Genomic DNA, 27,370 nt, shown 5'->3' with positions numbered 1-27,370 from the left:
CAACCCATCAAGCTTTTCAGAGCTGGAAGCACCAACTTCAAGGTGCTCTGAATCAGCTCGACCACAACACAGGCTCTTCTAAATCAGAGCTGCCTGGAGGAAATTACAGATGCACGGTGGCTGCGCCTCCAGAGGCCATTCAAGCCTAGGTCTAGAACATAGGTGTGTCTCCGGCGGCTGGGAAGAAGATGGAGCCGCATGGGTAGGCTTGCTGGGCGAGTCCAGTGCCAGTGGGGGCTCCCCACAGCTTTGGCGCCCTGTGCCTTCAGAAGGTGAAGGCATACACCACCCCGACCACCACGATGTTCCCCAGTGTTGCTATGACAGCAATCCATAGCAGAACAGCATCGTTGGAGGAGCGAGGAGACTCCTCTGGCTGGCCGTGGCCATTGGAGGTTGCGTGGATGTTGGCAGGGGAGCTGAACAGGGAGTATTCGGTACTGAAGTCCTCGTTGGGTGAGTCCATGAACGCTCCTCCCATCATGGGCAACTGCAAGGAGAAGAGACAAAATGAGCCAGGCTGCCCAGCAGAGACCACACTCTCCTAGAGGGGGACCAGCCCAATGGGCCTGCAAGGAAGTGCAATCCACGGGGCACTAATGCACATTTTGTAACACATAAAAACAAATGTTTCAAGCTGGCTATGCACATGCCTGCAATCTTGATACTTAGGAGGCAGGAAGACTAGTTTGGGCTACAGAGTGAATTCTAAGCCAGCCCAAACCCAAACCAAATGCGTCAAGCTTTATGGCGGACACTCCTGAGCCCATTTCACGCATAAGGCTTGATGGCTCTTACCCTAGGAGCTCCCACACCCCACCACCCTGGTACCAGGCCCTTCCAAACCCACATTGGCTGCAAAAGACCTTTCTTCCTATTCTAATTTTGAAAGAGAATTCACGTTAGCTCACAGCTTCAGTGCCAGCCTTTAGGGAGCCAAAAGGAAAAGGATCATGAGCAACACAGCTGTCTCAAAATACCAAGAATAAATAAGATAAATAAAATCAGCAATGTCAGGGAAAGCTGGAAATCACCCCCTATTTATCTAGTTAACATTCTGTTCAGTTTTATTTTCCTTTTTCTGTATGTGTGACAGAGAAGAGGGGGTAGATGTTTAAATATGCCAGTTTCTAGTTCTGAGTTTAAAAAATCCATCAACCCCAATTTTAGAAGATACCCCCCACCCCCAATCACAGCCTTTGGGCTGGGGCTATCCGATGTGCTGCATGTGTGCTGGGGGTTTCCAGAAAGTTCTGGTAGATGCTTGAGGGAGGTTTGTAAGCATCCAGAGGGATCTATTGAATTAAAAAATGGGCTCAACCCTCAGAGTGTCTCTCAGTGTAAGCACAGGACAGCTCTGGAGTTATAAGAGAGGTCTTGGTGTTCCGAGTGTGTGAAGAGGATGCTGTGGATCCAAGCAGCGTGTGAAGATGCTGGAGTTTGACTACCTTCCCTCCCAAGTCTTCCCATCCTTCAGCACAGACAAGGAAAGCTGCCACTTAGCATCAGTGTGCTGCAACTTGCACACCAGATTCCAGAACCAGAATTAACCTTCTGCATCTTGATTCAGAGCTAGAACAATGAGGATGTGTTCAAACAGACCTGTTTCTTCACAGACACAATGCCGTTGGAAAGCCTTTGAGCTTCATCCTGGGCCATGAGCTGCAAGATGGTCCTACAGCCCTTAGCAGACCCTCACTCTCCTGGCAACATGACCAAACTACCTTCTGTATGTCCCAAACTAGCATCGCTGCCAGCTGACAATCTCAATATGGTTTTATTGTGGCTAATAGAACATGATTCACCCAAGCAAAGTTGTACCCTAAAGCTTTCAGAGTCAGATTATGTGGTTTGGAATACCTACCAGATTTTATGTGCTCTTGAAAATCACAAAGGAATGAGTGACAGATGCATTATCTTTCCCAAATACAGCAAGCATTGGCTTTCAGGCAAGTCCCCACAGTCATGATGACTGACAACCAGCTAGGCATATCCCTGCTGTTCCAGGCTCTGAAGTAAAAGCTCATTTCACTCCCCACTGGGGCGCCTGCAAGAGCCTGCCAGCTTCAATTTGAAGACCCCCTCACACTGCCGCATCTGGATTCAGGGGCAGGGAGCATGGCTTTCATTGTGACCTCCAGATCTAATGGTGCTTGTGGTGTCTGTCAAATGAATTTCCAGGTTGCTGCTGAGTTGGGAAAACTCATCTTGATAGATTACTTGGTTGGAATAGAGACATGGAAAGTCCTTTCAAATGACATCTGTGACTCCAATTGTCTAGAGTCATTCAAAGTAACAGACTTTGGTAAGATAAGCTACCGGAGACAATGGTCACACTGTCAAGAAGTTGACTCATCTACAGACCCATGGGGTGATTGTCTCTTGTCGGTCTCACTTCTGGAAGGAAGGTTGCAACATAGTTGGTCTTCAGTTTGAGAAATATAGTGGCGTCTTTTGCTTAATGAAAAAAAAAAAGCATTTACAGATCTTGTAAAACAAGGGAAGGAAGAAAGAACGGCAGGTGAGGTGTGTGTGTGTGTGTGTGTGTGTGTGTGTGTGTGTGTGTGTGTGTGTGTGCGTGTATGTGTGTGTGATACCTGGTTCCCCTCTGTAGAGAAAAGAAAACTAAACTGTCCAGAACTTTGAGGGAAAGGTATGATACAGTTTTCAGGGTTCAGAACAGCAACTGGAGAAGATGGACCCTGTAGTGGATGATTGCTTAGTGGGAGTGAAGACCACATCTTTGGATGTTTCAAAGATGTAACATTGTTACTATTTGTGGATCAACCCCCATAACTCCAAAGTCCCTATTATTAAGTGCCAAAGTAGGGTGTGTTGTTGTTTTGCTGAAGCTGCTGCAGGGGATGAAACATGAACCACAAAATTCGACAAAACCCACATGGAGTTTATTGGGAAAGGGAGCAAAGAAGGGAGGGGCAGGTGTTAGCCAAATGGAAGCAGAGATAGAAGGAGGGAGGAGGAAAGAGGGGGGGTAGGGAGGGAGGGAGGGAGGGAGGGAGAGAGAGAGAGGAGTGGGAAAGAGGAGAGAGCAGAGAGAGATGAGCAGGCAGAAAGGACTGTTAGGTGCACAGGCTCTTTCCCTTAAAGGGGTCTGTTGCATCTCCATGGAACCCTGGGCTGTCCAGGGTACTGCCTGAGTGCATTCTGCCAGGTGACAGGGGCAGGCCAGCATAATGCCTGAATCCTTACAGGGTGACTGAGTACAGATTCTTGCCCGGCATTACCCTTGATGCCACATGAACTAGGATCAAAGGCAAAAAGGATCAGGTTGACCCTTGCCAGCAGGGAAGAGGCAATCTGTGTAAACAACCATCTAAGAAGGGGTGTGCACAGGTGAGGATATCCGGCTGTGAGTTCTCTGGCACTGCTTTTAGCATGTCAGAACCTCAGTTGCATTGCACGGTCACATGGGGGGGGGCGAGAAAGGCTCACCGGCCTGGGGGCGATTGTAGTTCACGTAGTAGGCTTTCCTTCAGCAGAGAAGAGCTTCCCAGTGGGAAATACCTCCAGATTCCAGGAGAGAAGCCTACAGAATGCCAGGAAGACCTCTGTGCCCCATCTGCAGCATGCCACAAATCTAATGTTCAGGACACACACCTGGATACTCCCTGGATTCAGCGAAGGCATGGCTCTTGGGACACAGGACCTGTGAGGTCTTATCCAAGAATTTCCAGATGTTCACTTTTGTAAAGTGTCATGGAGTTTTTTTGTTTTTTTTTTTTTTCCAGGACACTCTAGTGGAAGCAAAGAGCAGCATCTGATGGTATTCTAACCATCTACTTTAGGGTCTAAAAGAGCAGCATCTGACGGTACTCTAACCATCTACTTTAGGATCTAAAAGAGCAGCATCTGATGGTACTCTAACCATCTACTTTAGGGTCTAAAAGAGCAGCATCTGACGGTACTCTAACCATCTACTTTAGGATCTAAACAGTCTTGTCACAGAGCCTGCTTGCTGTTGCCTGGGCAACATCATTCCTTCAAACACCTACAACCAGGAGTGCGGATTTCCCATGTGACTTTGGAGGAGGAGAAATTGGTGACTGAGGTGGTCTGACTGAGAATGGCCCCCCTAGGCTCATACATTTGAATGCCTGCTCCTCTGTTGGTGGAGTTGTTTGGGGAGGGTCAGGAGATGTGGCCGTATTGGACGAGGTATGTCACTGGAGATGGACTTGAAGGTTCCTAAAGACACATGCCATTCCCAGCTATCTCTCTCTCTGTCTCCTACTTTCAGATAAAGATGTGAGCTCTCAGCTTCCGCTCCAGCACCGTACTGGCCTGCGTGCTGCCATGCCCCCCGCCACAAGGGCCGTGGTCTCTGACTCCCTGAAATGGTCAGCCCCAAATCAAAGGGCTTCTTTTATAAGTTGCCTTGGTCATGGTGTTTTGTCACAGCAATAGAGAAGCAACTAAGATAATGGCCCTCAGTTATCTCTCTATGTCTGCCTCAGATAAGGTTAGAAATAGGGACAGAATAAAAGACAGAGGTGTGAAGCTAGTGAAGGAAAGAATAGGGACACACCCGCCTCTCCAGACAGGAAAAACAAGCCCTATCAACGTGGAAGAGAAGGGAAGTGTTAGAAATGGACTCCAATGTGAGTGGCACCCAGCTAGCTGAGATTCTGTTGAAATCAGACCTTGCACAAAAGCTGAGCTGTTCAAACTTATGTAATTTCAGCTTGATCAGACTTGATAGTGCATTTTCATGGCCTTGAAGCTCTTATTGTACAGCTCCTTTGCAAAAATCCTACTTTATTGTATAACTTTCTTTTTTAATTTAAATTTGATGTGCATGAGTATTCTGTTCACATGTATGTCTATGTATGACGTGCATGTGCCAGCAGAGGTCACAGGAGAGTTGGATCCCCTATAACTGGGATCACATATGGGTGAGCTGTCATGTGGGTGCAGGAACCGAACCCAGGCCTCTGGAAGAGCAAGTGTTCCTAACCACTGAGCCATCTCTCCAGCACCAACTCTCTCTCTCTCTCTCTCGTTTTTTAAAAGCATGGTGCCCAAACCCAGCCCTCTATTTTTAATTTTACTTTTATTATTTATTTATTTGTCTTAATACATTTACTTAGTGTGTGGGATAGGTGGGTGTATGCATGCTGTGCCATGTGCAGGTCAGAGAACAACTACAACATACACACACAGACACACACACACACACACACACACACACACACACACACACAGGCTCACTAAACTGCCTAGCAGGCCTTTGCATTCAGGACCTTGCTGCTTTGGCCTTCTGAGTAGCTGGGATTACAGGGGTACATCACAGTAACTGCTTTGTAAACATAAGCCATGGTATCACACCCTAGACTTAGGAACTATCCCTCCCTCTCTCCTCCCTCCCTCCCTCCCTCCTTCCCTTCCTTTCTTCTCCCCTTCCTTCCCTTCTATGATGCTAAGCATAGTTTTGCACACTCTTATGTGGGCTTCTGTACATTTGTGCAATAGGTGATGTAGTGCTCACGGAGGCCAGAAGGGGGCACTGGATTTCCCTGAAATTGGAGTTACAACAGTTGTGAGCTGCCACATGGGGGTCTGAGAATTGAACCTGTGCCTCTGAAAGAGCAGCCATTGCTTTTAACACTGGGTAATCTCTTCAGCTCCACATATACTTTAACAACCATGAAATATCAGGGTGCCCTTGCCTCCCCCTCCAGGAGACTGAGTTGAGGGCCAAGTACCTGGGCTGTCCACCACACTCCACAAGAATGCTGGCGTGTTCGTTCCTGGAGATCAGCACTCCCTGTGTGGACTTTTTGAAGGGTCCTTGTTTTTGCTCAGCTTCCAGCTTGGAGGTAGAGGCAGGTTGTTGGTTGAGAGAGGGATAAGTCTGGACACACCAGTACATAGGCCTCTCCTTGCTTTGGGCTATCCCGGGTCCCTAAGGATGCTCTCCAGAGGCAGAGGGGCCTCAGGGATGGCCCACAGTCGGTGGCTCTTTTGAGTGGAAACTGAATGAGTGATTAGGAAACAATGTCCCGGTCGCTTCCTGCTTCACAATCAGTTTGCAGCCTGGACATGGTCAGAGGCTGTGGCAGGTGGAATGCAGCTCGAGCTTGATACATAAAAGACACTTGGTTGCATTGTGTCTTTGTAAAGAGTAATCATCATAGAGTCCATAAGTGGTTCCCAACCTCCAGCTTCATGGAACACCACCTCACAGGCTAGCACTCAGGGTTTCCTGTGTGCTTTTGTATCAGTGATCGGGCCTGGCACATACTAAGCAAGTACCTTAGCTACTGGGAGTATTTTTAAAATATGACTCTACTATGTTGTCCCAGCTAGGTCTTGAGTTCATGGTCCCTCTATCACACCTGAGTGCTGGGATAGTAGAGCTGGGCCATCCTATAAAAGAACACAGCAACTGACCCTGGTGTGTATTAACTGAAAGAGGCCGCCAGGGGGAGCTCAGGGCAGACTATTTCCAGATGAGAAGGTTGCAGTTCCGGGGGAGAGCTGGCTTGCTGAAAATTTCTCAGCAATACATTTTGGCGTGTGTGCTTCTGATATGTCTGTTATACCGTATTGATATACTTAATTCATTTAACACCATTAGCGTATTGACACAAGGTCATAACACCAGCCTATAGGCGTTCCTCAACATCTCCTAATGACCTGACAGACCTGCCATAAGTCAAGACTGTCCTGAGTAAGAAATGTCTTGCTATGCATGTCCTGATCTCCATTTTCTCTGGTAGCGTCCCTAAGGAACAGGGTATAACTTCCACAAGGTAGAGGTTACACAAACTCCTCTGGGGACTCTGGGGAAAGGAACAGCAGATTCTTCCAGAAGGAAAGGTGTGGCCTCTGAGGTGACAGTGGCAGACACTGTCCTGGGCAGTAAGTTCCCTCTGAGGACGGCACTCAGGAAGAACTCGTCTGTCTGTGGGGCACTGGACAAGGGGTTTGCTCTGTGACTTTGGCTCTGTCAGACTCCTTAGTCAGGTGGTTATTCTCAGGGTCCAGCATGGCCTGTCTCCTTCCACACCCCCAGGGCCTGGGTGGCCAGCTACAAATAAAATGTAACATTCTTGGGATGTGGACTTTAAACCCATACAGAGACAGACATATTCTGACTGCCCGGTGTCTATGGTAGGTGCTGGTGCTCCCACTGGACTGGGGTCAAGGACAAGTTTGCACTGCTGATATCTAAGAAGTCCAAGGCAGATAGATACTGAGAAGACCAGAGTGAGCTACCCCTGGCTGGAGAGCCACAGGGCAGGACTGCCAGGATGCCCCCAGCAACACCCTGGGATGAGATGTGTGTACTTAATCATGAGTCAGATGGACAATAGGTACCTCAAGGGGGGAAAGGGGTAATTAGGGCCAGTGAGTAACTCAGTGGGTCAAAGCACCTCGTGGTTTTAATTGAATCCCCAGGGTCTACATGGTAGAAGGAGAAAACATTGTCCTATGACCTCCACAGGCATGTTGTGACATGCCTACAGATGCCTCCCGCCCCCTTAAATGTAATAATAAAAATATAAAGAATACTATATCTTTTGTGTTGGTCCTGAAAGAAAATGCCCCCCAAAAGAAGTGGTGGAGTCGGTGTGGCCTTGGAGGAAGTGTGTCACTGAGGGGTGGGCTTTGAGATCTCCTATGCTCAAGCTACTCCCAGTGAGACAGACCACTTCCTGTTGCCTCTGAATCAATAAGGACTCTCAGCTCTTGCTCCAGCACCACATCTGCTTGTAGGCCACCAAGCCTCACGATGGTGATGATGATGATGATGATGGTGATGATGATGATGATGATGTGCTGACCCTCTGGAAATGTAAGCCACCCCAATTTATGTTTTCCTTTGTAAGAATTGCTGTAGTCACGGTGTCTCTTCATATAGGAACCCTGACTAAGACATCTTGTAACTCAGATACTGCACTGGACATATCTAATCTGTGTCTCTCTGTTCCCTCTGACTGGCCTAAGCTTGCCAACACTGAGAACCGGTACCAAGGCCCACATCCTCAGCTGTGTCTCTTGAGAGCATACCGTCTGTGGCCTCTTGGGTGACCTAGTTCACTACAGAATTCCTGACAAGCCTCCAGGCAGAGTAAATATACAGATAATTTCTCTGCTAAATTTTCACAGTCTCTGTGGTCTAAACATAGAGGTCTGTGTGACTCAGTGACTTCATCTGTCCTTCTCACTCAGCAAACACTGAAGGCCAACTCTGTACCAAGGGGGCAGGGAAGGTGTCAGTGACACCGCTGGGCTGGGTCCCCAGCCTTCCTCAAAGGACCATGCATTAAAGGCTTGGTCTCCAGCTTGACACTATTGGCTAAAAATGGCAGACTTGAATACAGTCACAGAATGGCTCCATGCATGCTGGCACAGACATGAGGTCAGGCGACAGAGCATTGCTTTTAACCATCTTCCTAACACCTGAGTGTACTGTTCTCATTAGAGCGTGCACACACGCAGGCAGAACATGCATGCATACACATCCTACATGAGGTCATAGGTTAGCAATGCTTCGAAGGGCCCTCTCTTTCCCCCAAGCCTTATGCAATGACTAGGGATTTTCCTATGGTCACAACTGACTCATCTGTTTCAAATACAAGCACAAGAACAAAGCTTTGTAACACACACAGTTCATGCGGGGTCTACTGCTGTTGTGTCTCCTTGTCCCACGTCCCCCCACTCCCAGGTCCTGCAGTCTGTAAGTATGGTCGGTGTTGTGTGTGCTGCAGGTGTCTCCTAGTGCCCCATGCCTCAGAAGAAGAGCAAGGTAGTGACAAGAATAGAGTCCAGGAAGACCAGGCTGGGCTTCGGGAGTGCTCAAGGGGGTGGGCGTATCCTGCATATAAAGCAAATGACTGGGTATAGACTGTAGGGCCAACCCACCCAGGGTTGATGGTGGAGGCGCAGGATCTCCCAGAAAGGACAACAGGAAGTGTATGTGGTGAGAAATAAGCCTGCGGGTGGCATCCCGGGAGGCTACTGGAGTGAAGGGGTGGGCGTAGGACCCAGGCTCAGCATCAACGGCAGCTCCTGTTCCTGGAGCAGGACTCCATCCAGCAAGGGGCTTCCCTGGCGTAGAGTGGCGTTCCATTGTATCAACTCCTTCCCTGCTGAACTCTGGAAGGTACTGGAGAAACACTAATGGCTGCCGATCTGGACGCCCCCAGAGGCTGTGGACGACCCCTCCCGCATGGGCCTTCCACAGAGACGGCAGCTAACGGAAATATTTGCCGCCTCCAGCAGACTCCACTATCCCTGTTGCCTAGCACCCATGCCGCAGAGTTTTCCATGCGAAACAAAGCCGTGCAACAAAAACACTAGTAACATTTGCTCAGCATTTGCTCCAGGCCAGGTCTGGGCTGGGACCTTTACACCTTGAGGGTATTTTGTCACAGACCAACCCCTTGTTTTCCTGGTGGAGAAACTAAGGCACAAAAGGAAAATGCCTGAGTTAAGAACAATGACTTCCCTGAGCCAGCACAGCTCATTAAGTAATTAACCAGGAAATAAACACACAAATCCCACCACCATGGTGGGGGGCACTGTGAGCATTCACTCACCTGGCCAGTCACTGTCACCTCTGTGTCCTAACACCACAGTGACAGAGACGCTTCCCTTCCTCAGAGGGTATCTAAGATGGCGGGGGAGTTCAGGAGTCAGGCTGCAGCATCCAAATGTGGCCGGGAGTGGTGACATGGGTACCTGAGCTTCTGTATGAGGGCATGCCGGCTCGTCTGTGTTTGTTTTCTTGCCTCCCTCGACAGCACCAAACCCTCAAGCTACTGTTGCTCAGCAGTGATCTTCACCGGGTCCCATCAGAGCCTGGAGATGAGTGGGCCTGGGTCCCAGTGACGAGCCCAGGTCCTAGCTTCAGCACAGAACTCTCTGCTCTCTTACCTCCCCCAAATCCACCATGCCAGGGTCCTCCATGCCCTTTCCTGCTAGCTCATTTGGCCAATACTCTTTATGGCTCTCTGCATACACTCGTCACCAACCGAGCCTCTCCTGACTGTTCCAGCAGCTTAGTGGTGGGTGAGCAGGGTCTCCCATGGAAGAGCTACCCTGCACTTGGGTGCTGAACCATCTGCTCTCAACAGCATGAGGCAGATCCTGAGACTCAGAGAGATACTGTCACTTTCCTGAGAATGCATAGCTTATGAGGAATTGATCAGGAATGGAATCGCACATTGGCCAACTTCTAACCTTTGTCACCCACTCCAAGTTCACAGTTTTCTCTCCCAGAGCCTGACACCAAAAAACCTCCACAGTGGACAAAGTATTGATTACATTACACATGCCTGTACTTATTTTATCATCTTGCCGCTACTATAATTAGCCATGCACTTACATTACAGACATGTCTATCTTTCCCCGGACTCTGAGCTCTTTACAGACAGCCTAGAGTTGAATTTCTCCTTGGATCCCAGGGCACAGCAGGGCTACTTACATGACATAGATGCTAAGAGCAAAGGACAATAAAAACCATTTGCTCAGCTGACAGCCATGAGCAGAGCTACACCACAATGTGCAGACAGCTAACTACCTGCTCTATTGCTCAACCCCACAGAGGGACCCAGCAAAATAGTATATTTTTGGAAAACCTGAGAACATTGCAGAATTAAGAGTAAAAAGCAAATAGACTCCTTTTTGAGGCTGTTGCCATAGTAACTCAGCACACAGCAGAAAAATGCTGTCTCCATGGAGCCATCATCTTCAATTACTAATAGTGAAGGGAGCATTAGCCCTGGGGACAGACATGTTGGATGTGGCTGGCCACCACCTGGGATCTGTCCTCTGTGGTATAGCCCACAGCCACAGTAGAACCTCAGCTGAGAAGACACCTCCATAAAATCTGGCAATAAGGCATTTTTTAAATTAGTGATTGATGGGGGATGACCCAGCCCATCAGGGGGTGCCATCCCTGGCCTGGTGGTCCTGGGTTCTATAAGAAAGCAGGCTGAGCAAGCCAAGGGAAGCAAGCCAGGAAGCAGCATCCCTCCATGGCCTCTGCATCAGTTCCTGCCTGCAGGATCCTGCCCAGTTTGAGTTCCTTCAGTAATGAACAGCAATATGCAAGCATAAGCCTAATAAACCCTTTCCTTCCCAACTTGCCTTTTGGTCATAGTGTTTTGTCACAGCAATAGAAACCCTAACTAAGACTGGAGGTGAGGGGTAGGGGTGGTTGAGAAATCTTGTAACTCCTGTCTTTTTGCAGAGCTTAGCAGGATTTTTCCAACACAACATTTGCAACAGGTAGACAGAATAAAAAAACACATAGGTAAGAAGGTACAGGCATCTATGTGTTTGCCTTGCAAACATGAAAAACTGAGTTCAATTCCAGGAGTTGTGTGTAAATTTGGGTGTGGTGGCATATGCCTGTATTCCCAGTACTTGGGAGATTGAGACAGGCAGGTGCCTGGGGCTCCCAGGCCAGTTAGCCTGGGCCATTTGGCCAGCAACAGGCCCAGCTTCATTTCTGTTAATGTGATAAAATACCTTGGCCCAAAGCAAGTTAGGGAGTGAGGTAGTTTGAATATAATTGGCCCCCATAAACTCATAGGGAGTGGCACTATTAGGAGGTGTGGCTTTGTTGGAGTGGGTGTGGCCTTGTTGGAGGAAGTGTGTCGCTGTGAGGGTGAGATTTGAGGTCTCATATATGCTCAAGCCACAACCAGTGTCTCAGTCCACTTCCTGTTGCCTGTGGATCAAAAATGTAGACTTCTCAGCTCCCTCTCCAGCACCATGTCCTCCTGCACGCTGCCATGTCCCACCATGATGTCAATGGACTAAACCTCTGAAACAGTAAGGGAGCCACCCGATTAAATGTTTTCCTTTATGAGAGTTGCTGTGGTCATGGTGTTTCCTCACAGCAATAGAAACCCTAAGACAAGGAGTGAAGAGTTTACTTGGCTCACAATTCCAGGTTATGGTGAATTACTGTGGGAAGTCAAGGCAGGAACTTAAAGCATCATGTCCACAGTCCAGAGCAGAGAGAATAATGCATGGATCCTTGCCTGCTCCCGGCTAGCCTTCTTCTTTCATATACTGTTCGGGACCCTTTGCCTAGGGAATAGTTCCGCCACCAAGAGCTGGGTCTTCTTATATCAATTAACAATACAACCCCCCACAGACCTGCCCACAGGCCAACTTGACCTAGATAATTCCACTTTAAAGCTCTTTTGACTTTTAATTACTTTTGGTTTTTGTGCATTTTCAACCTTTCACTCCTACCAAATTTTTCTCAGTTCCTACATACAGTTATGTGACCCCATATGGGACCCATGGCCTATAGCTTAAGCAGTTTTGGCTTAGACATTTAAATGTGCTGAAAGGCCAGGCTAGCAGAGGGCTGAGCCTTGAGAATGGGAGGTGGGACCCTATACAAGCCACCTTGGCGTGGTGTATGATGATCCAGAGAGAAGAGGATGGTCAGAACAACTATTCTCTGGGATGTGAGGAAATTTCTGGTCAAGCAATTGTCTCTTTTAAATCTTGAGGTCTTAAAGGCATCATCTGTTCCACAGTGATCACACAGTGACTAATGAGTGCCACTTAAAACACAATGCAGTCAGGCTGGAGAGATGGCTCCATGGTTAAGGCATTTTCCCTGCAAGTGTGAGGACTGGAGTTCAAATCCCCAGAATCCACATACACTGGCAATGGTGGCCCACCTGTAATGCCACCTCAGATCCTTAGGCTAAGTTGGCAAGTAAGACTAGCCACATTGATAAGCTCTGTCTGGGTTTGATTGGAACCCTTCCTCAATGAATAAGATAGAAGAGCAGACAAGGGCAGGTTTGCAGCCATGGGTAGGGTTTCTGAGTTTGGGTTGCTATGCAGACCCCTTAGATCACTCTGCACACTTCTCAGAGGACTTGTGGACATGAACATGAGCCCTAGCTACTGATTGCAGAGCCTAAGAAAAGCCTTCGATTCCAAGCCAGGGGCCTGAGACCTCTCCTCAGCTTCTCTTAAGGGCAAAGTCCCAGGCCCATCTCAGTTCTTGACATATTTGTGCTAAGGTTCAAAAACATCTACCGTACACATGCCACAGGAAAACTGCCTGAACAGAGGCACGCAGGAAGGAATATGTGTCACAGAATAAACCAGTGGTTTTAGCAATGTGCGGGGCAAAGTTTGGCTTCCACAGCCCACATTAATGAGGGAGTCAGGGCTACATGTAAAGAGGTGATGGGCTTCCTGAGAGATTTGTGTTCTAAGAAAAGTGCTTTACACAAACACGTGGTGACATTTATAAAGCTGGGTGTATAGCCCAGCAGTAGCATGCGGGTCCTACATGCTCAGTGTCAACTCATAAAGCTGTTAAAGAGGTGACACAGAGGAAAGACCCAGGACCACTGCTCAGGCACCACACCTGCTGGCATTTGCACAGCCTGGTGCAGCTGGATATTTTCTCATCTTCTAGTGTTTTGGGTTTTGTTTTATGCTACAGTTGGAGAGCGGAGCCCTGAGCATGCTGGGCAAGCCATGTGCTCCCACAGCCACCATCTCGCTTGCTTCTCTTGTCTAGCCTGTGAGCTAGGTGCAATTATTCCTGATGAACAAAGAAACTAAGGCTCAGCACCTGCCCCAAGTTACCAGTGGCAGAAACTGGGATATGGACGTGTTTCCCAGCTTAGGCACTCTCCAAGGTTCTGGAAGACAGGCTGCTGTGTGTGAGATGGTAAGACTTGCTACCTAGGATGACAGGCAGCGGGAAGGGGAGACAAGAAGGGCACAGTGGATCAGCCAACTTGCCTGACACATGCAGGTACCACACTGCTATATTTAGGACGCAGCATCCTTGAGGATTCTCATAACTGACCACAAATACTGGAGCTTGGAGGGACTCAAGGACTTCCTGTAAGCACAGCAGGATGAGCATGGCTGAAGTCGCTTTGAGAGGTAGCAATCCCCCACCACATCCTCCCCTCCCTGTCCTCCCCCCACCAGCTGTCCAGTCAATGGAGATGCAGACACCGTGGGCTCCTCACCCTTGATCACATAAGAACTGATTCTGCTCGGGAGATTTGGCCAGCACTCTATAATGATGAAATGGCTTGTTAGAATTCACGCCCAGGTTTCTAGCTCCATGTTCAAGGTACCAGGCCCCAGGGGTTAGAGAGGCATCAGTGTTTGGTCACTAACCTGAGGGGCTCATAGAGACAGGGGTGGATCTGTGTGGGAAGGGGAAACACTGCCTTAGCTGTGTGGATGTGGCTCAGGTCACTTGCCCCATCCCCAGCCTGACTCTCATCAGACATCTTACTTGTTTCACCCTTCTTCAACATGACTGTTGGGGATCAATGGGGTGAACTGTGTGTGGCCTGGCTGGGGGCATTCCTACAGTGCTCCCTAACACTGGCTGGCAGGCTGAAGAGAGAGGAGTCAGTGACGTTTTGCTTTCCGTGTGAAGCCACCTATGGCTGTTGGGGGCTTGTCTGGGCTTGGGGTGACCTAGAGCTGTGAGAGAGGTGACATTTGTTGAGGGCTGCAGGGAAAGAGGAGTCTGCTTCAGTCTGTGTGCAGCCAGGCTGGAAGCATTGGCTTCCTGGGACTGTGATGTGCTGGGGTCTTGCTTACCCTCTGCTGCTTTAGAGTTAGCCAAAGCTAGCATTTACTGGATGTCTCTCTACATGCTCCTGGACTACAGGGTTGAGTGGCCAGCACTCATCCTTGGCCACGTCTCACAGGAGGTAACCAAGTGTCAGGGGCAAAGCCATCAAGGCGTGCCCTCCAGAGCTCTTGCCCCAGTGCCTAGAATAGTACTATACTGCCGAGAACAGGGTCCATACTGGGCAACTGCCAGGCATTTGCGGAATGACCGAGGTAAGCACCAAAGGTGCAAAAAAAAAGCTCTTTCCCTGTCACCGGTGAAGAACAAGCAAGCACCCAAGGGGACGCACCCAAGGGGACACGCCCAGGGGCATGGAACTCTGGGGCAGCAGGCCTGTCTTCCTTGAAGCCCCCCGAAGCCCCAGACGGCCTCTGTAGGCAGCAAAGCATCCCACTTTAGACTCTAGCTGGCACCATCCTCGTCCGGAACTGCAATTCTCCAGTCCCGAGACAGCTGTGTTTGTTGGTCATGTTACCTGAGTGACCCATCCTGACTGACAAGTATGGAGATTCCAAGGGCCAGCCCTTCCTCCAAATCCATCCCCAGAGCCTGCATGCTGCATGGCCCCAGGGCAGGTGTCTCTTCCCTTCTGGCCCTTTTCTCTTCAGTAAGCTGAGAAGCCCAGGTGTAAACCACAAGATGCACCAGAGGTTGGAACAAAAATGCCAAACAGAAAGCCAAGTGTGCCAGGACCTGGCACTTGGCAGGCATACCGCAAGGGACTGAGGGCACTGAGAGGGTAGAGTTTGAGGGACAGCGTGGGACGCTCTGGCCTGGTAGGGAGTGCTGGCCTTCTGGGTCCCCTGGGATGTGGCCTGCTTCTTAGCACCCCCTGCTTTTGTTAATGACCTCTGTGCCAGACCTTTACTTCATTCATTAACTATTTACTGGGTCTGGCCCTGGGCTGGGCACAGAGCGCCTGGTACACATGGAATGAAGTCTTCGCTGTGAGGGAGCATCAGACAGGGCGGCTCAGACTGAGGGCTGGACAGAGCTGTGGGGTGCAGGAGGGAGGAGGGTTGTGTGGAAGGGTGCGGCATCCCTTCCTTCCAGTTTTGACACCAGTTCATCTGAGCCTTGACAACTCCCTCAGCCATGGTCCATTCTGTCCACATAGAGTCCGGGCCTGAAGAGGACTGTGACAGAAAGACACACGTACGTGAGCCCCAGATCTCCTTCCGGCACTCTGCAATCGACTAGCTGTTACTCTGCTCGTTCCTGTCCTTGGCCATAGCTTAGCTCTTCCCCTACCTGCATGACTCAGGGCACCATCTATTTAATTAATTAATCAATTAATTAATTAATTTTAGGAGAGAGCATGAATAAAGTCCCCCAATGGGTTTCCCTCATTTGTTCCCACATTTGGAGAAATCGCAGGGGTCAGCACATCCGGAGTGCAATGGCTAAGTCTCGTCCTGGGAAAACCACCTTCTGATCATGGACTCTCTCCTGCGGGGTAAGTGTTCCGGGTACCATCTTCAAGTCTCTGAGCCTTTGTGTTTTGTCCTCTCCCATGGCTGTGCTCACCAGATTGCCCTTCGGGGTAACGTGTCCTCCAGGGTTACCATCTCTGTTGTCTATCCCTGCTTCTTCCACCTGACAGTGGGGTTTCTGCCTCCCAGACGATGTTCTTTAAGTCACTTGTGCTCCGAGATAGGGATGAGCAACAGCAAAGGGGATGAGGGCTAGAGAACCTGGTCCTGGCTCCTCAACCTTCCCGACTGCCCATCTGTGTGGCTCATGGCTTACCACACTGATTGACTGATTGACACAGCAGGGCCAGATGAACTTCTGCAGGAGGAAGGCGAAGGAAGGGCAGGAAGTCGGGAGGAGGAGGCGGCGGCGGAGGCTGCGGCTAAAGTTGTGCCTCTGTGGCAGAGCGAACAGCAGAGTGTGGGAGAAGGTAGAACACATTAGTCACCCCTCAGGCCTCCCTTGGCACAGAAGCCCGGTCTTAATGCATTTCTAATCAGCTTCCAGAGCTGAGGGTTGAGGTTACAGATGGGGTTTCCTCGTGGGACCTGCAGGGGACAGGCTGAGTGGGAGGTAGCCATGCTCAGTCTGCAGCATCTGCTGGCCTCCTTTGCCGTCTTCATTCCAAGAGACTTCCTAGGGTCCTGATGTTGAGACTGATGCCTTAAGAAACCCAGGTTTAGCCGGGTGTGATGGTGAATACTTATAATCCACACATCTGGAATGTGGATGCAGGAGGATAGTCTGGCCCCACTACAACGGAAGCCACCCCCTCCAAACCAGATCCAGACCCAGATCTGACATTGGGATGCTTAGCTTTTTGGTATAGCCTCAATATCAGGATCAGGGAACAGCTCCCTTAGCCTCTTCTGGAATGTCTTGTCACAGGACACACACACAGGACACACATACATGGACAAGGCAGTCATTCTGCACAAGGGTTTAACTCTCCAATGCAGCATTAGACTCTTGTGTCCAGTGTAATGATCTGAGGTCTTGAGTTCATTGCTTTCAGAAAGATAATTTCATGTCCAGGGTTCCAGAGTGGATCCAGTGTACATTTCTTTACCACAGTGGAAGAAAAGGGGGTGGAAATATGGACGCTAAAAACACAGACTTAAGAAATTCTGCTTCCAGCCCAGATGAAGTCATTGGGACCACATTCACTCACTCAACTGGAAAAGACAAGATCAGTATATGAAAATAGTTTTCAAGACTTTGATGTCAAGCGAGTAAGGCTTGAGTGCAGAGAGAGCGCAGTGAACCCTAGAGGCCTGCAGGGGGCGCTCACAGTCCCCATAGATGGTGGCTGGTGAGCCCTGTATGTGCACATGCTGCTGAGACAGTCAACCTATCATGCAATGGTGAAATTCACAGTGTTTAACCAGGTGTGGTGGTGCACACCTTTAATCCCAGAATAAGAGGAGGGAGAGGCAGGTGAATCTCAGACTTCAAGTCCTGTATAGTTAGTTCCAGGACTTCACAGAAAAACCCTGTCTGAAAAGGGAGACAGAGTGAGCTGGGTGTTGGTGGCTCATGCCTTTAATCCCAGCTCTCGGAGGCAGAGGCAGGTGGATCTCTGTAAATTTGAGGCCAGCGCTGGTCTACAAAGCTACACAGAGAAACCCTGTCTTAAAAAATCGGGAGAGAGAGAGAGAGAGAGAGAGAGAGAGAGAGAGAGAGAGAGAGGGTCATAGGGGTTGGCATCTGACCAAGAATGACCAGGCAGGCAAGGACATCAAACACATCCCAGAGACTAAGAATTAGGGTGAGAGGGACATTTGAAACAGGTGTTGCATTTGTATTTCACCTGTTTTTAAGAGGCTTAAGTAAGCACTGAACATGTTAAGAAAATGCAAGATAATTCTTAAAAGACACAAATCAAGTGTGTAGAGACAACACCCACAATCTCTGGGATAGCAACGCTCTGGATGGGTTTGCCACTAGTTTAAAGTCCGCAGACGAAAATGGCAGTGATGCTGAAGAGGGTATCAATGACAGCTACTCAAACGAAACAGTCAGAGAAAGAACAGAACACCAACCGGCTGTGAGACAGTTTGAGGCAGCCCTAATGTAGTCAGAAAGAGCCTCAAAAGCCAAGAAGTAAGACAGAAAAAAAGTAGACAAAGAATTGATGCTCGAAAAGCTCCCAAAGGTGCTGAAACTATAACCCATGCATGCATTCTTTTTTCGGATTTATTTTTTGATGACCTGCACACGATTGCTGTACCCACCGAGGCCGGAAGAGAGCTTTGGATCTGGAGTGACAGGAAGTCCTGAGTGGCCCGATGAGGGCGCTAGGAACCAAACTGGGGTCCCCTGGAAGAGCAACACACACTCCTAACTGCCGAGCCTGGTCTCTTGCTTCCTGTGCACACACTCGGAAGTCCCAAGTGTTAGAAACATGAAAAGAACTGCACGAAGGTAAATCTTCACCAGAGTGCTCAAAATCAGAGAAAAGGGTAAAGTCTTAAAAGGAGCCAGAGGGGGAAAGAGCCCGCATTCTTAGAGGAATGAAATACAGACAGCTGGAGATTTTCTCTGGAAACAATACCAGCCAGACGTTGAAGCTGCATTTTTAACTGAACCACCACCAATGCCCAGACACACAAACGTCGAAAGAATCCATCCTGCACTTCAGTAGCACTAGACATGGCAAAGCCCTTCCAGGCAGAAAGAAAATGATGCTCCAAAGAAACGAGACTACACAAATGAAAAAGGCACCAGTCATAACTAATGCATGGGGAAATACACAAGATTTCCCCCTTATTAAATACATTGAAGAAAACAGACTTTTAGCAAAGAAGGTAATAATGTATTATGTTTTATAACATACACACACATCTCAGGGAGACAGAACAGCAGGGAAGGTTCAATTATGGGTGTCCAACTCTTGGAATGGAAGCTAGAGTTTGACCCAATAGCAAGGAAGAACACATAGAAACTTATATAAGCAGTGTTCGCCTGGTGATGCAATACCCCCACACCTGCTCTGGAGGCTCCATGGAGTGCTAGGTTTTAAAATACTACCTAGAAACTTGATCTAGAAGTGTCTGGGATTTTGATGTCTTTGCTAATTGTTTGTTACATTCCTGCAGGCATGGCACCACAGCCTCTTCTGCTGTCTGAGGAGAATACCCAAGCACTTTCTAGGTGTTTTCAGTGAGAATTTGAAGAAGACAGGCTGCCTGGTTAGAACCATCTGAGATAATAGAATTGTACTTTAGCGATAATTCTTGCTTTAAGAAAACTTGGGCTGTTGGAGCACAAAGGTCCTTGACCCCCACAGAGCACTAGGGAACCAGGGATGTTAAACCCTCAGGGGCCTCTCCTGGAAGGAAGAATTGCCTATTTTCATCCACAAGGCTGGGACTGGGTATTGGTAACAACATGGTAACTCTTTTTGCTGTGTGTGGAGGCAGACCACACCCAAATCCCCCGAAAGTGAACCCAGACTCTCTCTCCCTAGGCCTTTATCTTCAGCTCCCAGTTAATAGAACCCACCTGCAGAGGTAATGTCACACGTATGTTATGTCCTGCCGACCTGTATGCTGTTTTGGTCTGAGACCATATTAGAGTCTAGGCCTTTTAGCTATAGCGCCCACCCTCAAGGTCACATCTACTTTGCCAAGGACTTCCTGTGTAGTTGCACCTAAAGCTTTATTATGCACCCAGAATAGGAAAGATTATTGCTTGGAAAAATTTCCCCAAATTGTGTTTTAAATATGCTGACAAGGGGGCTGGGAGCTGGCTCAACAGTGGAGCTCTGGCTTATATCACACGCGTGTCCTAGGTTCAATCCCCACTACTGTCAAAAAAGTAGAATAAAAAACAATTTATTAAAAAAAAAAAAACATTGCTGATAATGAGCTGCCAGGCACTGGACTCCCAGAGTTAGGATCCGGGTTGATGAAGTCAATCCAAACCGAGTTTCCACTATCGCCTCATCTCTTCTCATTTCATTCCCTGCCTGACAGCTGTAGAGACCCCATGCCCGCCCTCCGCCCTCCACCTTACCTCCCCACCCCGCCCCCAGGTGGGCTAAACAGCAAATTGCCTGGTTCCCCGGGATTCTGCTTTTTGGGCAGTGATGTTTCTCCGGACCAGAAATGTTTACTAATTTCTCACAGATCTGTTGGAATGATCCCATAGGCTCCTTTGTACAATACAAAGAAGGCCTTTGTTTTCGAGAGAAAACAGGGTCATGTGTCCAACATGACTAAAAGTCTTCTGTGGTTCTCCCTCTCTGTGAAAAAACAAAAATAAAAAGCAAGTTTACTGTGAGTCCCCTAAGGCCCTGGAGGCGAGACAAAGTGAAGGGGGCAGGCAGGAGATGTTTCAGTAGTGGTTAGACCCTCCTGGTGCCTCCCAGAAATAGGCATCCTGTTCTGGGTGCTTCCCACCTGCCAAGGCCATGATTCTGAGGGGTGGGCTGAGCGAAGATAAAGGAGTAATCTCATCTCCCCAGACCACAGAGCCTTCTCAGACTCCTCCGCCGTGAGCTCAAGTCATACAAGGTCTCAGGTCTCAAATGGTCAAATATTTGCAGTTGCACATGACATAATCACCACCTAGTTCAGAATAACTCCCTTCTCCCCTAGGCTTGGTGAGATACCGGGCCCTGAGAATCCACTGGAGCTCCAGGACGAAGCCAGCCCACACTCCTGCTCTGTGTGGTTCAAGGCAGTCACAAACCTCCAAGGATGCCATGGTCTGTGCCTTCCCACCCTCCTGGACATGCAGGCCAACACACATAGATAATTGTGGACTGGCCCCCCTCCGTCTGCATCTAGATTGATTGCCAAAGAGCTTTCTCAACCAGGAGGATCTAGTGTTCCAGGCACTGTAGGGCATCTGAGGCTAGGTCCTACGCAGCCTCTACCTGGGACCACTGAACTCTCACATTAGGGGAAGCAGCGTTACACTGGGAGGGGCAGACGCTGAGGACTCTGCTGGGAGGAGGCCCAAGCTGCAGACTTGGCCCAAACCCTGCAGAAAGGAACGCCATAGAGAGTGGCTTTGTAGGGAGGGGACAGGGATACCTGTGAAGAAGCCACGATTTGGATCCTAGATGTCGTACAGAAGCCACTGCACTGCAGTAGATTCAAACCACCTAGCAGTATCCTTCTTGAAGTTGCCCCTCAAAACCGTGAGCACTCTAGACAACTCCTGATCTCTTAGCAACTTCAGTAGTCAACAGTAACCAAGTAGCCCATGCTATGGCTGGTCAGTATGTTACAGATTTCTAATTAATTGTTAGCATTAAAAAAAATCCAATCTGGAGGCTTGGGAGATGGCGAAGTAGGTGAAGTTGCTTGCACACAGGCATGAAGACCTGAGTTTGAGACCAAGGACTCACATAAAAAACCAGGCATGTTGACACACATGAACAATCCCAATGCTGGGGGGTTAGAGACAGAAGGATCCCTGAGTCTCACTAGTAACCAGTCCCCTTAGTGAATTGGTGAGCCAGCCCTAAGTTCAGTGAAAGACCTTGTATTAAAAGCTAAGGTAGAAAGCAATTGGATTGCACATGTACATGCATGCATACACACACACACACACACACACACACACACACACACGCACGCACGCACACATAGTGAGATAGTTCTGTGGCACTGACCACGCCCATTGGGGGGTGGAGCCATGGGCGGAGTGACCCGTGGAAGGAGGTCGGAGGGGGCCAGGAAGGCGCTCCCTCTCTGGCATGACTCGGACAGGAGAGGATCGGGTTGAATTTCCTGGTGTTCATCTGTCTAGGTTGTAAGTTATTTCCCCCTGAATAAACATCTATTCGGCCTATTTGTTTATCCTGATCCTTATTTACCGCGATACACACACACACACACACACACACACACACACACACACACACACACACACGAGACTGCATGAAAATATCACCATTTCTACTTTTTTTCCCCTGAAACAAGAAGCGTCACTGTCCAGGCCTGTGTGTATGCCTGGCACAAGCAAGAACCACAACATAGGGACTAGTATCTGTCACACCTGCAGATCAGGCTCCTACTCTTCAGGACACCACAACCCCTCTCCACCCTGTCCACTTCATGAAGCCACCCCACTGGCCCCAGGCTCCCTAGCCCTATCTTTCAATCCTTCATCACCTGCCCCTCTATTCTCACCCGCTGATTGGCTCACAGTGATTCCCACTGGAAATGACACACCTTCTTATCCTACAATCCCCCATGGCCTTGACACATGTGGACAATCCCCACCCAATGAACCAAACGAGCCGTGTTTCGTCATCATTACAAAGCTGAAGATCCTGAGGCTAGGACAGGAGTCTGCTCACTGACTCTAAGGTGGGGGCCTTCAGATCCTGGGTCAGTTGAGTTGTGTCCCCTCAAGTATACTGACGTCCAAACCCCAGCATCTTTATTTGCGAAGAGACTCTCTGTACGTGTGCAGACAGGATCAAGATACGGTTCTAGGGTGACTCTCAGCCCTCTCTGAGGCTGGCGACCGTATGAAGACACTGCACAAACAGGGGGGAACCAAATAATCACAGGATAAGAGACTAGAATGGGGCAGGTGGAGGTCAAGGGCCACCAGCAGTGGCAGGGGACACTCTGATGCTCAATTGGTAGGGAGCCGAGCTCTTTCCAGGCCTTCAATGGCCAGGACAGGTGGACACCTGTGTGTGGACCTCTGGCCTCAGAGCTGAAGGACAAGAAATTCTAGTTTTAACTGGCTTTCTGCCCATTTAAAGACCTGTTTAAACATGGCATTAATAAAATGTTTTGTATATCTGAGAAAATGAGGGATTCCCTGAGGCTGATTCTAGAGGGCCCACTGCCCCCCTTCTGGGGGCTCCACTCCTCTGTTTGCAGAGGAGGTGGCTGTGTCCCTATGCTATCCATTTCTTCACCCATTGGACTGCAGTTGGTCCCCGTGACAGGCACACTCTACAGGAGGGACTCTCAGATTTGGAGCAAGTTCTTAGGTTAAGTATTTTAAGCTACAATATCAGTATTGTGTTTGGAATTTTCCAGTGGCACACATCTTTTTATGATCTAAGACTGGCCACAGAGCTAAGGACCTGGGAGGGAACCCTGCTCACTGAGTGTACTCCAGGCCTCTGTCATGATGGATACTGGAAGTCCTACTGTGGTGTGGGTACTGGGGTGGGACTGCAGGCAAGGGAGACAGAGCTTCTAAGGCCCCCAGAAGGATCCTAGGATCAAGGAAAATTGACTAATACCAGCCAGACACTAGCCATGTTAGAGACAATGCAAGATAGAAGCATGGCTGAGTTCTCATACATGCTTGATCCAAAGTGCATGGGAAGGTGTCACCCTGTCACAAACCCCGTGGGCACGAGTGCCAGCTTGGCACACAGCAGAACCCTTCCCTGCAACATCATATTTCCCGCATTGCACTGGCTTCCCCTAGAGTAGATATACACACCTGTCCCAGGTTATTTCTCAGAACTCAGTCTCAGAAGTTCCTAAGTGTCACCAATACAACATGCTCTCGATCTAGAAAGTCGCCGTGGTGGCCCAGGATTGAAAGGAAAGTGAAGCAGATCTGGGCTCCTGAGGGAAAGGATGGGTGGTAGCCATCTTTGAGTGCAAGAATCTGGGCTCAATGCTAGAGACCTGTGACCGACCCTCCCTCTCTCTCTAGTCCTGGAGTCTTGGTAGCCCTGACCTTCTGGTCGTCTCTGGCTACAGAGAAACGGATGACCCATGCATCCACAATCTCCAAAGCTTCCAGGACCCAGGGATTGTGAGGGACTGTGTGGAATATTCCCAAGGTGGCAGTAAGGGTGGCTAAGTGTCCCAGACCCTCTATCGTAAATTTTGAGACTGAGCCTCTCCTGTGCTCTCTCACAGCCTCTTCCAGAGCATGAAGGGCACACCCCTGAATGGGGGGGGGGCATGTCCACACTGCAGAGCTGATGGGTATCATCTCAACACTTATTTTTTGCAGCCCCAAACCCTTCCAAAGGCTCACATGCTGTGAAACATGTAAGATGCTGCTGATAGGAATCGTACTTAGCATTGGACAGACGTGGAGGCCGGAAGCCCAGGTCTGGAGTGGGTGGAGCACAGTCCTGACCCCACCCATTCCTTCAGCCTCCATTCTCCACGGGGAGAATGGGTTTCTTTCCCTGGGCATATATGCCATTTCTGTGCTGACGAACACACAGTGGCTCCCGCTGCTCTCTGACTCAGTCAGCACCTTCCACAACCTGGCCCTGACGTCTTGCTCTCACATCCCCTCCGCCTCCTATCCTCTAGCTCTCCGAAGGGCTCTGAATATGTCCCAGGCCTCACTACCTCCATGCTTTCTTGAGAAGTTTCATTCCCAGGGCTGTTTGTGACCATCTGCCTATCGTCCTACTATGTCTACAGCCTCCTTCTCAAAGTCCTGGGGTTGGCATACACATTTGACATCGTGCGTTCACTCTCTGCTCCTCTGAGTGTCTTTTTCATGACGACACAGCTCATCTCACCCCCATCCAGTCCCCTAACAGGAGCTTGTTGAAGGCCTACGGTGTGCCAACTCAGTGCTGGGCCCAGCATTTGATCAATTTCTCTCCCTGGGTCCTGGTCTGTCCAATGCCCTGTGAGCAAACAGAGAAAGGTCCCTCAGCACTCCTGTCCCACTACGTGACAGGGTCCATGATACAAGGTGACAAAGAAGTAAACGGAGTGCCAACATTTCTCTGCAGGTGCTGTGCTCACTGCCAGACAAGACGGGGGTGGGGTGGGTAAGCAGGGACACACACACACACACACACACACACACACCAGGTGTACAGAGACTGAGTGCTGCTCCCTCCCTCACACTGCTAGGTCCTTCAGATTAAAAAAAAAAAGAAGTAGCAATTCTCATCTTATGGGGACATAGCTCCATCAGGGAGTAATTCTGAGAACAAGCAAGGCTGTGCTGTGCAGAAGGCCAGCACCTCCAGAGGGAGGGGACAGATGAGCCATCTTGGAATGTGTCCCTAGAGTGAAGCCACACAGGGAAACACCAGTGTCTCTGCGGAGCCTAGGGACTTGTTCAAAACCAGCTCCCTTCCTCACGAACTGCATGCCCTTGGGTAAATTATCCCTAACATCCTAACATCCGGCATGCTGACCTATAGAACTCCAGGCTAATAGGACTTGCAAGAATTCACACACAGTAGGTCCGCAACAAGCCTTAGTGTGTCTTCCATTGGTGTGCCTACTCATATTTCTGTTCCTTTTAGCCAGCATGGTGCTGAGCATGTACTCAGTGCCATCTTTTGGCAGGAACAAACTGGCCAAGTGAAATGTGAACTTATGCAACAAAAATTAAAGCAAAACCCCACAAAAAAACAAAAACAAAAACATTCAAAAACCAAGACCCCTGGAGGCTCTGCCAACAGATGCAGGGAAGCCCTGTTTGTTTTATCACGTCACCATAGCAACTGTGGATGCTCTAGCCAGCCCTGGGGTTAGTTAGTAATGATCAATTAATCTTGTAACCATGGAAACACCAGCTTGTGTGGGATGCAGAGAGGAAGGCACCCACAGACATCTTGTGAGTCCCTCCTCACTTCAGTTATAGCCCAGCTACACACACTTCCATCTGCAACGGGAGCGACTGTTTCCACATGACGGCATTTACGTACGCGTAGACTAAGAGATGGGTCATCAGCAAAGAAGGACAGGTTGTGGGAATTGTTAGGGTTATGGCTCCCCTGCTTCAGACTTTGCCCAACCCTGGGTTCCGAGTCTCCAGAGCCAACCTGGGGACTTTGTGTCCTTTGATGCTCCCATTTGGGAACAACCCTCCCTCTATATCCAGTCTGGCTTTTGAAGTTACATTTTAAACAGACTTCCACCACAAGGGTGAAGTTTGGAGAAAGGAAAGTGTCCCTTCAAATGTCACTCCTGAAGATAAGCAGCAGGGATTGGGGCCCTGGACACACACCCAGGAGACAATAGGGTTGGCTTCCCTGTCACCCTGCTCTGAACACAACCACAGAAGGTGAAATGTCTGTCTTGTGGGTTGGGACTTATGTCCAGCCAAATGTATTCACTGGTCACCTCTGGGTCTTCTCAAGGGACACACACACCCTCAGAAAAGGGCGTGTGTCTTTGTTCTAGTTCAAAACAATCAACACCTAAGATCACAACTCCAAGGCATTCTCCTGCCTCAGAGACCAGGCAGCGCGCCGGGAGGTCAATTGTATGTCTGCCATGAAGAGCCTGTTGTGTGCAGGGAAGGGTGGTGGGCTCCTGCTCAAATCCAGCACAAAACAAAAAATGGATCAAACCATCCATCTCTGTCACAAAGCCCCGTCACTGCTTTCTTGAGAGATCGGGGCTAAAGTCCCCACCCGCAGTGGAAGGAGAGGGGTGGCCCCGAGGACACCAACAAGTGACAGAGTGCCAGCGTCAAGCAAAACCAGAGTGGGAAGGGTAGCTCCTCTCTAGTTTCTCCTCTGCCAGTCCTGGGGCTCCAGCACACACAGTGTGTGGGGGTTGGGCTGGGAGGGGCAAACTCCAGTTGCCCAGGTTCCTCAGAGCTGTCTTGCTCGGAAGTGGGGTGCTCAACGGAGGCAGCTCCGCTCCACCTTCGGTGTGCGAGGGCCACGGGCCACTCCACCCAGGACAGTCAGGCCGGCCCCGGCAGGCCGGGTACGCGCACCAGGTGGGACTGCCAGGCTCGGGACAAAGGACCTGGCCAGGGATGCTAGAGCTGCACCGAGGAGCACAGCGAGGCTGGGGTTCTGCAAACTTGGCGACCCAGGGACCATGGGGGGAGAGTCCGGGTTACCTGCGCGGCCATAAAAGACAGATCCATGGTGTCGCTGCTGGCGTGGCTGCTGCTGCTGTTGCTGCCCGCGCTCCAGTCCTCGCTGCTGTTGCTGCTGTCGTCGCTGTCGCCGCTGCGGGTCCAGCCACCCGCACAGCTATCAGAGAGCGGGCGGAACAGCGAGCCCTCAGGCCCCGGCGACCGTGACCTCAGCAGCCTCGGCGTGGCGGCGCTTTTGCAGCCCTCACGGCGTCCTTGCTGACTCCGGGCTACAGCTCCAGACGTCGAGTGGGAGGGAGACCCCGGGCGCGGCGCCCCTTCACGTGACCACTCCCAGCCCCACCCCCGGGGGCGGGCCGAGCAGGACCCCTGATTTCTAGCCATCTTCTCTCTGTCTTGGCCAAATGGGGAAACTGAGGCCTGCGGTGGGGCAGCTGGGTTGGTGAGCCAACCTCCAACCCAAATCCAGCGTGGTGGGCGCCCTTCCCAGGGCACCTGACTCCAGCCTTCCTG

At 49.9% G+C, this 27,370-nt stretch overlaps 1 protein-coding gene across 1 annotated transcript; it reads right to left on the bottom strand.

The window, feature by feature from the left end:
• Nucleotides 1-261: 261 nt before the first annotated feature.
• CUNH14orf132 (chromosome unknown C14orf132 homolog) lies at nucleotides 262-27,370 on the bottom strand. The gene is made up of 2 exons (XM_051196552.1): nucleotides 26,879-27,370; nucleotides 262-490 (listed from the first exon to the last, which is right to left on the bottom strand). The coding sequence occupies exons 1-2, from the start codon at nucleotides 27,239-27,241 to the stop codon at nucleotides 266-268; spliced, it is 588 nt and encodes a 195-aa protein (XP_051052509.1). The 5' UTR covers nucleotides 27,242-27,370; the 3' UTR covers nucleotides 262-265.

This window comes from Phodopus roborovskii, unplaced genomic scaffold (assembly GCF_943737965.1).
Source record: "Phodopus roborovskii unplaced genomic scaffold, PHOROB, whole genome shotgun sequence".
NCBI classification, from domain to species: Eukaryota; Metazoa; Chordata; class Mammalia; order Rodentia; family Cricetidae; genus Phodopus; species Phodopus roborovskii.
Note: the sequence above shows the minus strand (reverse complement) of the source record. Positions and strands in the feature narration are given on the sequence as shown.